Below are 15149 nucleotides of genomic sequence, written 5' to 3' on the forward strand. Positions count from 1 at the left end.
CATTCAGCCCTCAAAAAAAAAAAATCCAAAATCTATTTTTGAAGTATTTCTCTTCCCTCCAAATAGCATAAACAGAAGTTAAAATTTGTTATAAAGATTAATCATCCAAATACAAGACAAGTCGGAGATTATAAGAGAAAAACCCCCCTTCTCCCTTCAGAAAAATGAAGACAGGAAAAAGAAACCAAACCATGGGAAATACAAATCAGTCATCTTACACAAAGCACCGAGGACATGGAAAAATTCTTTTGTATAAACATCTGTATATTATACAATTCAACTTCACAATGTTTGAAAATGATAAAGAAAAATCAGTATTCCAGTAAAAATGAATCTAGTGAGAAGCCTATTCTCTTTGAAGGGATTCGACATGATGAGCACTGAGGTCTGGAGCATCTCTGTGTAACCCGTGCCACTTTTTCTTTCTTTAATCATGGGAAAGAATATAGAACATGAAAAGATTACCAGTTGCGAAATAACTATATGGTAAAATTTATGCTTAAAGTGGCTAAAAAGTATTTGTACATCACACAAATTTTCAAAATGCACGGAGAGCATCTTGCTAAAGTTAAAAGTGGTGTGACAGTGACTTAGAGATTAGGACCTAATATTCTTTATACACGAGAAAAAACTACATGCTCTGTAAAGAGAGAAGGGAGTACTTATTGAGCAACAGGAGAATCCAGACACTAAGCTTAGAGCTTCATAAAAGTTTTTTGTTTGGTTTGTTTTTGTCTTTTCTAGGGCCACAGGTGCGGCACATGGAAGTTCCCAGGCTAGGGGTCTAATCAGAGCTGTAGCGGCTGGCCTACACCAAGCCACAGCAATGAGGCATCCGAGCCGCATCTGCAACCTACACCACAGCTCACAGCAACGCCAGTTCCTTAACCCACTGAGCGAGGCCAGGGATCGAACCCGCAACCTCATGGTTCCTAGTCAGATTCATTAACCACTGAACCACAACAGGAACTTCCCATAAAAAGATATTCTATCACATTGCATCTAGGTAGGAAAATACCGCTTAAATAAGTTTTTCACCATTATGTGTTGCATATGGTAAAATGTGAGAGACCAAAGATGTCAACTTAGAGACTACTGTAACAGTAGAAGTACAGGGTTGGGAGCTATGCTGAGGTAGTACAAGAGTTCCCAAGTTTTTGTGCTAATCTTACTTTTCTATCAATCAGTCTGTAAAAGAACCTGTGTTCCACCATGATACAAACAAAAAGTCTACTTTTTCTGAGAATGCATATTTTACAGCACTATTATATTTGCAATTAACAGCTCTAAAAATTAAAGAAACTTTTTTTTTTCTTCCACACCCGCAGCATGTGTAGGTACCCAGGCTAGAGGTTGAACCTGTGCCACAGCAATGACCCAAACCACAGCAGTAACAACACCAGGTCCTTAACCCACTGGGCCACCAGGAACTCTGAAATCCTTTTCTTCTTTTTTAGGGCCGCACCTGTGGCACATGGCAGTGTCCAGGTTAGGGGTAAAATCAGAGCTACAGCTGCCAGCCTACACCACAGCAATGTGGCAGCCGAGCCACGTCTGTGACCTACACCACAGCTCCCGGCTACACCAGCTCCTTTAACGCACTGAGCAAGGCCAGGGATCGAACCCACATCCTCATGGGTACTAGTAGGATTCACTTCTGCTGCACCACAAAGGGAATTCTAAAATCCTTTTCTTCTTAAAGCAGATTTTGTAGCCTTGGTTTTAAATACTAAGAATAGGAATGCTTGTCCAATAATGTAATCATAGGCTTCTCATTAAGAATAGAGTGAACTATTATCACATTTTTTCTGGTAGTAAAATTATTTCTTACCTTGGTGTTTAACAGCTATTAGTAGAAAGATTATTGGTAATACTACTGTAATTCCCACCCAGACAGTTGAGAATCACACTAGGATGACAATAAAAAATAGCTCTTGTTTAGCCCTGAAAGGTACAGGCCTGCTAATTAATGAGCTGTGGATCTTGAGCTCAGGACTTCACTTCCTCTGATCTCAACATCCTCATCTGTAAAAGATCCCTGGATGAGAGGATACTTCCCTACCTTTCTCCCTCTCCCTGGCCCTTTCTACTTTATGATTTTGGTGAGTTAGGATCCAGATCAGGATATCTGAGGACAGAGAGGAAAACAGTAGCAGAAACCCATTCGACTTTGGAGAAAACCAGTAAGGATTATGTGAACAATGAGAATATGCAAGGAACAAGAGAAAGATCAAAATGCATGTTTACAAAAAGAAGTGGACAAATTAAAGAGGCATAATGGTTCAAAATAGAGGCTCAAGAGCTTTGTTGTCAAAATTAGTATGAATAGTAGTTTCAGGTATATTGAAATCTGGAAAGATAGTGAGAAATGCCAGAGATGCTGACTTAGACATGCTGTCTATATGCAAGAAACAAAATCCTATATATTATTTGAAGGGGCTTCACAAATAACCCAAGAAATCCTCCCAAGTTCCCCCAATACGTATGGTAAAGATGCCATACTCCCATAATCATTCATAATTCTGTCCCAACATTATCACCCACTACTTTCCAATAGGTTATTCCCTTTAGTCAATTTGGTTTCATCATTTCAAACAAACCTACGACTGTCACTCAATGTTCAATCTGAAATGCATTCTCCCTTCCCTCAATTTACAGTAACAATTTATCATGCTCTGATCATGTCTGAGGCACCGTTCAAAGGGTTTGACTTGTATGAGCTCCAATTCTCTCAACAACCCTAGGAAGGAGGTTAAGTAACTTGCTTAAAATTACACAGTAGCAGCCAGGATTCCAACACAGGCAGTCTGTTTCAAAGACTTTGTCCTCTTAACTTGCTAACTAGTCCTACAACGCTCACCTTGAGTTCTGTCACCTTCCCGAAGTTCTCATCTGCTTAGGAATTATTCCTGGCTCTTAGACCTTAAATAAACCATTCATCTGTCACTTACCCCAGGACCTAGTTGCTTATTTATCTTCATGTACGTATTCTATCCTAAGAGCAGGATCTTGTCTTATTTATTCTGTAACACTACTGAGAACCTAACAGAACTTAACATCTGGAACACAAAAGTGCTTATTAATAACACTATAATAGCATTCATTATTTATTGAAGGCATATACCAGGCTCTTGGCTAAGCACCTTCTTGTCTCATTTAATCCTCATGACCTTTAGGTAGATATTAATACTGCCTGCAGTATTATAGATAAAGTATTTTAGATGCAGAAAACTGAAGCTCAGAGAGAAGTGGCCTATCTTATCCCACATCACAAAGTGGTGGTGACAGTCTTACTTAAGGGTCAGTAGACTCTTATCTCCATCTTACCACAGAACACCTTGAAGAAAGATTTAGTCCTAAAAACAACTCAATTCCGCTTTCACTTACTCTGCGGCCCTTGGTAGACACCAAGGATTCAGAATTAGAGGCAGAGCTGCTGCCCTCAAGACACTAAGACCAAGCTTTGATATCACTGGCAGAGCCGCCATCCATAAAACTTAAGACAGATTTTTCACTTATATTCTAAATCAAAATAATCCTTGGAAACCACACCATTCCTTTTCCCTTCAGGCTCACCTCTACTCTAGGACTCATCTCTCCAGATTCTGTATTATAGAACAGAAGGGTCCCGTTAATTCTAGCACTATTAGTACGTCTAAATGTAACTTAGTGATAGCTGAGATTCAATGTCCATAATGAAATATGGGGAATGGACAGCTAGAAAAAAACAGCAGCAAGGAGAAGCAGTAAAAAGAGGGGCATGAAAGTCACAGTGTAAAGGAGATGAGAAAAAGCAAGAAAGGTAGGAGAGTGGATACAAACAGAAGGTGAATCTAAGAGGCCAGAGTAAGTCCAGTGGAGAGATGCAGATAAATGAAAATACTAAAATCTAAGTCACTTTATGAATGCTAAGTCCTTTAATTATGTATTTCCTAACTTCTAATGGAAACAGAAAAGTATCTACGTGAAACAATCTCTGAAAAAAAAAAAATCATTAACTAGGAAGAACAGGATATAAATTAGGTTTTTTTTCCCTTGGGGGGGGGAACTCATTTTAGAATTTCAGAGCTGTCAAAAGACTTTAAAACACTATCTGATCCAACCCATTCATTTTATAATTAAAGCTCAGAAAGGTTAAGTGACTTTAACTTGCCCAAGATCACGTAGCTTTAGCAGCAACGCTCCTGAATCTCGTGCCAATGTCTACTCCTTACCATATCAGGCTTCCTAGAAATGGTGTTATTTTCTGCTCTCCTCCACTTTCCACTCTTTATTTTTTATTTTATTTTTTGTCTTTTTGCTATTTTTTGGGGGGCCACTTCCGTGGCATATGGAGGTTCCCAGGCTAGGGGTCTAATCGGAGCTGTAGCCGCTGGCCTACACCAGAGCCACAGCAACGCGGGATCCGAGCCACGTCTGCAACCTACACCACAGCTCACGGCAACGCCGGATCGTTAACCCACTGAGCAGGGGCAGGGACCGAACCTGCAACCTCATGGTTCCTAGTCGGATTCGTTAACCGCTGCGCCACGACGGGAACTCCTTTCAGGTGCTTTATTTTTTATTTTATTTTTTGTCTTTTTGCTATTTTTTTGGGGTCACTTCCGTGGCATATGGAGGTTCCCAGGCTAGGGGTCTAATCGGAGCTGTAGCCGCTGGCCTACGCCAGAGCCACAGCAACGTACTTTCCACTCTTAATAACCATTAAATTAATTTCTACAAAAGCATCTCAGAATCTCCATGTTATTTCTACTTCCCACAAAATAATCAGAGACCCTGGATCATATAAAATACAGAATTTCATTCTCTTATCTCCATAGTCAGTAATCTTAAATTGGGTCTTGGTTTCTACCAGGAGGAAATTCAAACATTCCCCAGAAGAGCAGAGAGAAGAAAGATCTCCATAAGCTGAATAAAAGCAACCCAAGTTGATAAGCTACAATCCATCTGGAAAGGACTTAGGCGCAAGACCACTGGATGCTGGGCAACTCCTAGTGGGAAGAAGAACGGATGTCACTTATTTTCCCATGTCCATTTTATATCCTCCCAACTACCTTAAGGCTCCTTTCTGACAAACATGAATTCTAGGAGCCTATAAAGAGAAGGGAAAGTGATGAAAGAGTGTGTCATGTCCCTTTTGGCATAATGGCCTTTTGATGAGAACTATCTTGGCCAGGAAATACACCACAAGGAACAGGAGAGATTTCAGGTAAACCCATAGATCTTTATTTTTACCATAAAAACAAAAGAAGTCTTTAAAATGTGTTATATACACTCAGTATTTCCCTCACTGCAAAGCACTTACAGATATTCTGGGCTGGAAGGAACTCATCCTGGGCCATTTTTGTGGTCCAAGAAAGTCTACTGCTTATACCTCCTAATAAACTGTGGGCCCTGTGGGCCACCATGCACCAATTATTTGAGCTGAATGATTTGGAAATCATCTATATCAACCTTGGTTTAAATATAATGATTGCCTAGGCCTTAAAAACTGTTTGTTTATAAGATTTTTTCCAGAGGGAAGAAAAATGCCTTACTTTACTTTAGAACATACCTTGATTATTTATGAAGTTCATTATAACCCTGGTATAACTTTCCGCTTTAACATGTTACCCAAATTAGGACAACTGGAGTGGAAACAAAAAGGACAAAAAGATAAAAAGAATTATAAATTTAGAAACAAAGTGGTTTAGTGGCTCACTGAGCTTAAGAAGTAAAAGAAGAATGAGAAATGACCAACAAGAATAATGGTGTCACAAACAGGTAAAGAGAAAAGTCAGGAAGAGAAGCATTTTGACTGGGGGTGGAGAGAGGGGGTATTGGGGTGCAGTTTCTAAAGAGACGGTATTTAAACATATTTAGTTTCAAGACCTAGGCTGAAATTTTGAGCATCAGTTACTGAAAGGCCTCAAGTTTAGATAGAAGATAAGAGATGTGGGGCCTGAAAAAGCACAGCAGTGATTGAGTTTTTAGAGAAAGAGAAGCTAACAGGAAAACATTTAGACAACAGCATTCCTCAGCTACTATACCTTGAAGATAAACTAACTTTCAGGGTGAACAGTATTCTATAGATTAGAATATTTGGACATTTATTAGAAATGAAAAGCTAAAAATTAATCATTCTTTTCCAGCCTATAAATTGACAGAAAAGAACTAAGGATAAAAATAGTTTCATAAGTACCAACTATCTAAAGTTAAGTCTCTGAGCTAAAACACACTGCTTTTCAGGTTTCTCTACTGACAACAAAACTTTTGAAAAAAACCTGAGAAAAAAAGAGTCATTTTGTACTAATACTACTAATTTACAATATCTGTGAGAATTTAACAGTTTTAAAGACACATTAACCAAAATGTGTACATTAAAAAATATGGAGGGAATTCCCATTGTGGTTCAGTAGAAATGCATCCGACTAGGAACTGTGAGGTTTGAGGTTCGATCCCTGGCCTCGCTCAGTGGGTTAAGGATCCGGTGTTGCCATGAGCTGAGCAGGAAAAAAAAAAAAACCTAGAGAATAGCTATATTGAGGTTCACTATACTGTTCTCTCCAGTTCTATGTCTGTTTCAAACTTTCATAATAAAAGGTTTTTAAAGGCTACATATAGGTATTTTAAAAATTCTATTTGCAGTTAAGGCTTGACGACTCAAAATTCTGGCAGACAAAAGCTTCGAATAATGTTTTACTCATGCTCAAGAGACCAATGAAATTTAGGGTATATGAAAGGGAGAAAGGGCCCTGCCATTTCAGAAGAACATGAATATGTTCATTAAATGGAGAAATTTAGTCCTTTTATCCTTGTTGGCTGAGCTGGACACTTGTCATTTTTCTCTTCAAATAACTTATTTCTGTTATAGAGAAGTATATAAACAATATAAATGTACAGTTTTGGTTAGTAAAAGCATCATGTTTATCCCCAGTTATTACCAATTAATTTGTTGAACCTGTTAGTCCTGTTACTTCAAAACATCTTCCACTCTAGTAAATAACCAAATTTCTTATGCAGATTAAAAAAAACTGATTAAAAATACCTATTAATTATTTCAGATTATATAAGGTTTAATAAAAAAAAGAGTTGAATGTTTTAAACAAATAACATGTTTGTTTTTTTGTCTTTTTAGGGTCGCATCTGCGGCATACGGAAGTTCCCAGGCTAGGGGTCGAATAGGAACTGCAGCTGCCAGCCTACGCCACAGCCACAGCAATGTGGGTTCCAAGCCATACCTGCAACCTACGCCACAGCTCAGGGCAATGCCAGATCCTTAACCCACTGAGCAAGGCCAGGGATGGAAACTGCATCCTTATGTATACTAGTCAGGTTCTTAATCTGCTGAGCCATGACGGGAACTCCTAAACAGATGACATAATTTAAGCTATGATTTAAACAGGTTTAATTTAAATCAAATGACTCTATGGCAAAACTAAAACTAACAGAGAACACCAAATTCATCACTTAGATTTACCACTAACCTATGATCAAGATTAATTTATAGGAGTTCCCGTCGTGGCGCAGTGGTTAACGAATCCGACTAGGAACCATGAGGTTGCAGGTTCGGTCCCTGCCCCTTGCTCAGTGGGTTAACGATCCGGCGTTGCCGTGAGTTGTGGTGTAGGTCGCAGACGCGGCTCGGATCCCGCGTTGCTGTGGCTCTGGTGTAGGCCGGTGGCTACAGCTCCGATTCAACCCCTAGCCTGGGAACCTCCATATGCCGTGGGAGCGGCCCAAGAAATAGCAACAACAACAACAACAAAAAGACAAAAAAAAAAAAAAAAAAAAAAAAAGATTAATTTATATAGTTTACAGCACCAATCTGTCCTCCCTACTATAAATACTACCCAAAAATGACAACCAGATCTGTTTGCCTTTCTTTGTGAGTTCCAAGACAGGAAAGACTGTACACGTCTGCGCAAAACCTAGCACACTACAGGTTTGCAACTCCCCTAACAGGGACTACCATTACCTTCAATTCCCAGGAAGCTATCACTAGGCACCAGTCTTATGCCCTAGCTAACTTACACAGGACAACAAAACACAGTTTCCTTGCTGGCAGTTCTGCTCTGAATCACTTTCAAAGGCTTCTGTTTCTTCTAACAGAAATATGTTGTCATGAAACTTCAGGGAGCAGCAGCATACATATACATGTAAGTGTAGAGACAAGAGACTATCAGTGATTCTCTTTTTCTATACCAGTATAAAAGCGCTGCTTAATTTCAATTGGAGGTATTTCACTTTTTGCAGCTAACAAGATCATTCTCATCTTCAACCAATTTTTATAGCTTTTTTCTTTATGAAAGTAAAAGTTACATACCATAAAATGCACAGATCTTAAGTATTCAGCTCAGTGGATCTGAACAAACGTTTACACCAACAATCGGTGAATCCTGAAGTTCCTCGTTCTAGTACTGCAGATGCTCTGTAAGTTAAAAATAATACGAAAATTATGAGTTACCCCAAAAGTGTACACTTTAATTCCATCACCCAAATCAAGCTATAGAATATTCCCATCATCCTGAAAAAGTTCCCTTTTGCTCCTTTCCAGTCAACCACAGCCCTTACCCAGAAATCACTGTCCTGATTTCTATCACCATATCTTAAGTTTTGCCCATTCTTGTATATTTAATAAGTGGCATGTTATGATACATTATGTAAGATGTAATACATAATGTGTATTGGCTTCCCTTGCTCTGAATAATATTTCTGAGACTTATCTACGTCATGGTATGAATCATTAGTTCATTACTATTGTGAAAAAGCACCTATGAACATTTTTATCAATCTTTTTGTGGATGCGTATTTTATTCCTCTTGGTGCAGCAAGATTTGTGTGTATGTTTATGTGTATGTGCAAATATGTGGGGGGGGTGTACACAAATAGATTCTGAGAAGTCCACCTAGAACCAACAAAGAAATTTTAAAAGAACTTATAAAGTTCAGTGAAAATAATTTAAGACAGCATTTCAATTTTTCTAAGTATTACTAAGAACAATTCAAAAGAGAAACAAATTCCTCTCCATGTAAGTTACCCTGTTCTGCTTCGATGAAGTACCTTCTTTTCATAACAAACTTGAATTTTAAAACATTAAACGTTACCATCCACCATATAATAATTTTTCTGCTACCGGTAAAATCCAAAATATGTGTTAAGATTACAAGATTTTGTTTTATTGTCTTATTTTTGTAAAGAGTTAAACATGGAAGTAGTTCCACTAGTTAGTATTTAACATGGGTGAAGATCATTTCATTCTCATTTAGAATACTGCATATTTCGAAAAAGATGAGGATGTTTTCTCCATTCCAAAAAATAACTTACTGGAGTTTCCCTTGTGGCACAGCGGAAACGAATCTAACTAGGAACCATGAGGTTGCGGGTTCAATCCCTGGCCTTGCTCAGTGGGTTAAGGATCTGGCGTTGCTGTGGCTGTGGCCTAGGCCAGCAGCTGTAGCTAGGATTTGACCCCAGCCTAGGAACTTCCATGTGCCGCAAGTGCGGCCCTAAAAAGCAAAAAAAAAAAAAAAAAAAAAGCAACTTACTGCAGTGTTAAGCCTGTAACAGAGGCAGTATGACCTTCAAATTCCATGTGTAATTTTCAGCAAAGAGTAGAAGAGGATCTTTAATTTCCAGAGATAGGAACATTGAGAAATATATACACAAATCTGATTTCTGATGAAATCAATTTGAAATTCCCAGCCCTATTTTTGATAATCAGATGATTGTTTTCAGGGGGCTAGAAATGGCTCCCATTGAACATCACCTATAAACTGCCAAGACTGAGGCTGAACACTGCAAATGGTTCCAGAAATCTACCATCGCCTGCTTTAGGAAGGGTTTGCAACTACAAAAGAAAAAATACCCTCTTTTAGTCTTCGATCTTTCTCCATCTTTTATTCCTCCTTCCCCCAAATGAGCATTTTCAAAACCATACAATTCGGATGTACAACATTTTTAATCTTAAAAAAACATTCTTAGCATTTGGATATTCCCAACTCTCAGATATGTAATCGTTTACTTATAAACTCATTATTTCATTCTGAAAATTTTCATTTTTCTGATAATTGTACTTTTCTAAAAAGAAAAAAAAAAACAACTGATTAACTAAATGTTACAAAAACGACAGCAGCTCCAAACAACTACAATCCCTCACTTTCACTATCTTTTGTCTGATTGTTTTAGAGAACTAAAATTTTGTTCTTATTTTTTAAAATGTTTTTCTTCCTAGGAAAAGAGGTATCCCAAATGGGTAGACCCCATACTCCCTCTGGTGGTCCTACACTCTCATTAACCAGATGTTTTCCAAAAGATCAGAATACAAAACAAGCATAAAATGAACATGCCCCATTTAAGAATAATAGTCTTATTTGTTTTTTGTTGTTGTTTTACTTTTCTCAACTGATTATGGATGATTTTTACTTTTTCTCCCCTGTGTTTTTCATACCCCAAATTTGGAAAATTGAGGGACATTCTTAAGGCTCTCACAGATGAAAGCATGCAACCATTTGAGCCAGGCAGTTAAAGCATTGCCAGGTGGAACTCCTTAAGGAACCAGCTTTAATGAACAGCTAAAATTGATTGCTAATTAGCAGATCAGCAGTTTATTCGGAAAAAAAGATGTTTCTACCAAGTAGATGGAAATAGTTTCTACTTAGGTTAAATTACAACTTTTATCTTTTCTAACTGTAAAAGTAAAGTATAATCATTATAAAGCACTTTGAAAAAATAAGACTATAAAGAATAAAAATTACCTATAATTCTATCACCTAGAGATTATAGTAGGTTAAGTCTTTCTTGGGTGGGAGGGTTAAGAATTATAGTCATATGTTTGAGTTTCAGCTGAATCAGGTCAAGTCTCATCATGACAAATTATGAGATATAAATTACTTCGAGTACTTGAATTTTAGTGTCTCAAATACTACTGAAATATCCTTACTAACTTGTTAGCTACATATACACAAGGCCCTACTATAAATTATTTTAACCTGTCTCATTTGGCAGACCTGTCTTTTACACAATAAACAAACATCTTAGTCGCAAAAAAAAAAAAAAAAAAAAAAAAAATCGCACTTCAGTGGCTATTGCTTTTAAGTCAATAATCATGTGATGTACCTACCAATGGCCGCCTAATCTCTGATGAATGTACATTTAATGTCCCTTACACTTTTGGGGACATAATTTCAGTAGTTAAAAAACACTGTAAAAAAAAAATTCAGAATGTAAAATGAAAAAAATCTAATTTCTAATCAGCTAGGTTAAAAGTTCAAATAGTTTCAGAATTATAAAATGTATAGAACATGTAACTGTTCAGCATAAAATAATTACAAATTTAGTGTGCCAAATTATGTAACTATAGGCTTTTATTAGGAATTGTGAAAAATTACATTAAAGGCCTACAGAGACTATTAATGAGAGATACAGCAAGCATATTACTGTTAAATAAAACAGTATTAATATCTGAATTGTGAGATTTATCCTCAAGTTTAGTTGGTTTAATGTGTTCCGGTTTTTTTGTGGCTTTACTCGTTAAAAAATATTTTCCCAGCCTCAAACTCAAAGGGAGCCACACCTGAGGGTTAATGACAAAAACATTCCCAATGTAAACTGTGTAGATGCGATAATTCAACTTATGCTTAAATTTGAAACTGTAATGTGGCTGATAATTTTATGATATGGTCTACCACAAGTTAAAGTAAACAAAGTTAAAGGGGACAAAAATCAGCAATTAAAGTGTGTAAAAACTGAATCTGAAAGCAATCTTTTAATTAAAAGTCACTTTTATAGTTAAAGTTCCCAAAATATGCTTTTGTGTAAATGAAACTATGAAATGTAGCTTTATGATATGTGGTATATTTAAGCATCATCACAGGACAAAGATTTTATAACTAATTACACACAGTAGTTAAACTAATATTCCCATACACTTTAAAGAACAATTAATTACATAAATCGCTCAGAACCATGAGAGCCCGGGTCTCATAAAAGTCTTCAAGTCTATTTATATAGAATCAAATCCACTCTGGACAAGTCACTGTTCAACCATTCAACCTTCACTAAGCATCAAAAAGGCAACTCAGCTTTCAATAGAAATTACTTCTACACCTATATATACAAGGATGGTCTTCCTTTCCTAGACCGATTCGTTCTAAGCTAAGAAGCCTTGAGGAAACTAAACAACCTATTCAATCCAAGAAAAAACAGAAAATTGAAGATTTCATTAGTTGTCTAATCTAATATTTTAAAATAGTCACGTTGAACTGATTAAAATTGTTTTAAAAAAGAAATTCACCCCAAATTCCCATCCCTAAAAAATTAAAGATTCAGAAACATACTTGTTTTGTTAAATGTTTGAAAGACAAGGACCTCTCAGCATATAAGCCTGTTGTTCTAAAGAAATAAAACATTTTATAAAGACCACTTTGTTTTGCTTTTTTTTTTAATCCCCAATAGTCACAATTAGCTTATTGGTTAGAGTTCACCTTTAAAAGGTGTCACTAATTATCTAAATAACTAAAATTACTATTCAACGAAACACTAATAAAGTAGCATACTAAATCAGAAGTATAACTTTATCACTAAGTTAAACTTACATCTAAGTATAAACCATACCTAGCACAGACATCAAAAAGACATATTAGCAAAGAAAATCTAAATCAACTGTTTATCCAATACGTCATTAGTAACCTTCATAACATATTTTTAAGTAATTACTACATATTATTTTAAAACTTTTTTTTCCCTATAGGTGCCCTAAATTGGTCAGGGCCATAACTGCAGAGTGTTAAGCAGAGGTCAGATGGGAGAGGCAGAAACAGAAAATGTTAAGTATGACAAACAAAAACGTCCCACAAGAATAAGTTTTCACATCCATCTTTGAATTTGGACTCAAACGCCCAAGAGGAAAAGTTACTCTAATTCTCTGGAGACCTCTTCTGAGGGGCAGGGGTGGAACGGTGGGGGAAGGAGAATTCCCAGAGACAATTAAAAACACTCAACCAAAATATGCCTTAACTTTGCCCTGGTCCGCAATCTAACAAAATGGGAAGACAATGAACATAAACACTCCTGTGTGCCCTCAGAAAAGCAAAGAAAGCTCCCATTCAATGCTCAGCCTTATTCCACTCCTGTAAAGTAAATCCAAAACCACGAGCTCAAACTGCTTCATGCAGAATTTACTGAATGGCGGCCAAAGGCTGTACACGCTGTCCTGAACCACACAGAGGGATATCTAGAGTTCTGCATTCTCCATTTACAACTTGTACCTTACCATGCTTTCGCCACCGCTGCAGAAGCCCATTTTCAAACTGAGACTACGACGTTCCTCCCCGCCCGTCCGTGTGAAGCAGGTTCTCTCCCGGCGGGAGAGAAACTTCGCCTTCGCTCTCCCGGCCCCCGCCCAGTTTTTAAAAAATTGAACTAGTTTGACTCCTCTACTGCAACCAGCACCCCTTTTTAGAAGTCATTAAGGGTAGATGCGTTCTAACGCCCCGGAGTGAATTGAATACGGAGCCCTAAAACTCCTCAATGGCCTTCACCTGGCACTAAAATAATCACCTGTTCAAACTGAGCGGCCCTGGCACCCTCTAAGCGCGGCCGAGAGCGGGAATGCTGTTCCAGTCACCAGTCCCGGGTCTGCAGGTGAAGGCGGCGAACACACATCCACACCCACCGCCCGGGGAGCGCAAACCGAAAGCCAGGACCGCGGCGGCCGGACGCTCCGTTATCCTCGCCCTGCGCGGGCCCCGCCAGGTGAGCGAGGCTCCATCGTGCCCGCGGCGTCCCGACGCTCGGCTCACCCCAGCTCCACTTCTCCCGCCGCCCGGGCCCGGAAGGCGAAGTTTCTCTCCCGCCCGCGGCGGCTACTGCTCACGCGCCGCCCGGCCCTCCCGCCAGTCCCGCCGCCTGCTCCGGCCGGCCGCAGTCACCGGCGCCGGGCCTCGGACGAGCCGGAGCCCGGGACCTGTCACCCCGGGCGGGAAACAAAAGCCGGGTGAGGACCAGCGGGCGCCACCGGCCTCGCCTCCGCGAGGGGGAGCGCGGCGGGGGCGGGGAGCGGCTCTCGCGGCCGCCCGGCTCCGCGCCTCCAGGAGGGAACCCCGGCCCCGCGGCCTGGCGGGACGCAAAGGAGCCCCGCGGCGGGCTGGGGACCTCCGGCGCGTCCGCCTCGAGGCTTCCCCGGCCCCTCTCTCCCCGACGCGCCGTTCCCGGACTGGGGAGCCGCATGAGGAGGCGGGGAGGCGGAGCGGGAAGGCGGCGGGACCGCAAAGGAGGAATTCGGCTCCCGGAGCTCCACGACCACCCGCCCCATCCTTGCGGCCATGGCGCCGGTACCTGTCGCCGGGGTTGCTCTACTGCTCTGTCTCTCCCCGCCTCACCCGCACGCAGCTGTCCCCTCAGCCCGCCCAGCAGGCCGCCCGCGCGCCGGACGCCGCCGCCTCCAGAGACTGGCAGCGCCTGCGAACCGGCCCGAATCCCCCGGGCAGCGCCCGGCGCCGTCCCGCCCCCGCCGGCCGTAGGACCCGCCTTCCATAGGGCCCCGGGGCCGTCAGTCCGCCCCCAAAAGGCGCGCGGGCTGTCGCTCTGCCTGTTCGGATTGGCGGCCTCGCGCTGTCCATGCAAATAAGGCCCCGCCCCCGTCCATTTGCACCTCCGCCTTGGTGTAACCTCCGCCTCTCCACGCCAGCCCACGTGTCTGGCCCTTGCCCTTTGTGGGGGCTGGAGGCAAGGGATGAAGGAAACTGACCCACACCCCCTCACACCGTTCCTTGCCTCCAGGGAAATTAATGCCTAAATAAGCTTGTTGACTTAACAACGGGGTCTCTCCCTGAAAACTCTGTCCCCCTTCCTGCCCACCCAACCTGCCCCGTGGATGGAGAGGGGCAGGCCAGGCTGTTTGTGTCAGGTAAGCAAGCCAGGTTAGCCCCAGGAAACACCACCAGGAACTCAAAGTTGTCTCTCAGAAGTGGGAAAATCCCACCCGGAGAACCGTCGCACATAGCACTTTTCTCTGGACTTGCAGTCATTGCGAAGATTATGCTTTCCCCGCGGCTTTCTACCTTTCCAATATGAGATCCCAGTGGATTGAGACAGCAGAGGGCCTTAGAAGATGTTCGTGGTCTCTGCCCCCTGCCAAAGGGTAGGCCTACTGAGCAAACTCGGCTTCA

The 15149-nt window shown here is 40.7% G+C and overlaps 1 protein-coding gene across 13 annotated transcripts in view; it reads right to left on the reverse strand.

Moving 5' to 3' along the window:
• The window catches only part of FKBP5 (FK506 binding protein 5), a 108941-nt gene extending 94421 nt beyond the window's left edge, over nt 1-14520 (reverse strand). For 4 of the 13 annotated variants that reach the window (XR_002345567.1, XR_002345568.1, XM_021098050.1 and 1 more), the window contains exons 1-2: nt 14317-14454; nt 8306-8410 (exon numbers count right to left, since the gene is read on the reverse strand). Coding sequence is in view for 6 of the 13 variants with exons in the window: in XM_013977833.2 (XP_013833287.1) it covers nt 8306-8308 (3 nt within the window). In the remaining 7 variants the exon portion in view is untranslated. 13 annotated transcript variants of the gene reach the window in all.

The sequence above is a fragment of the Sus scrofa genome, chromosome 7, assembly GCF_000003025.6.
Source record: "Sus scrofa isolate TJ Tabasco breed Duroc chromosome 7, Sscrofa11.1, whole genome shotgun sequence".
Taxonomy (NCBI): Eukaryota; Metazoa; Chordata; class Mammalia; order Artiodactyla; family Suidae; genus Sus; species Sus scrofa.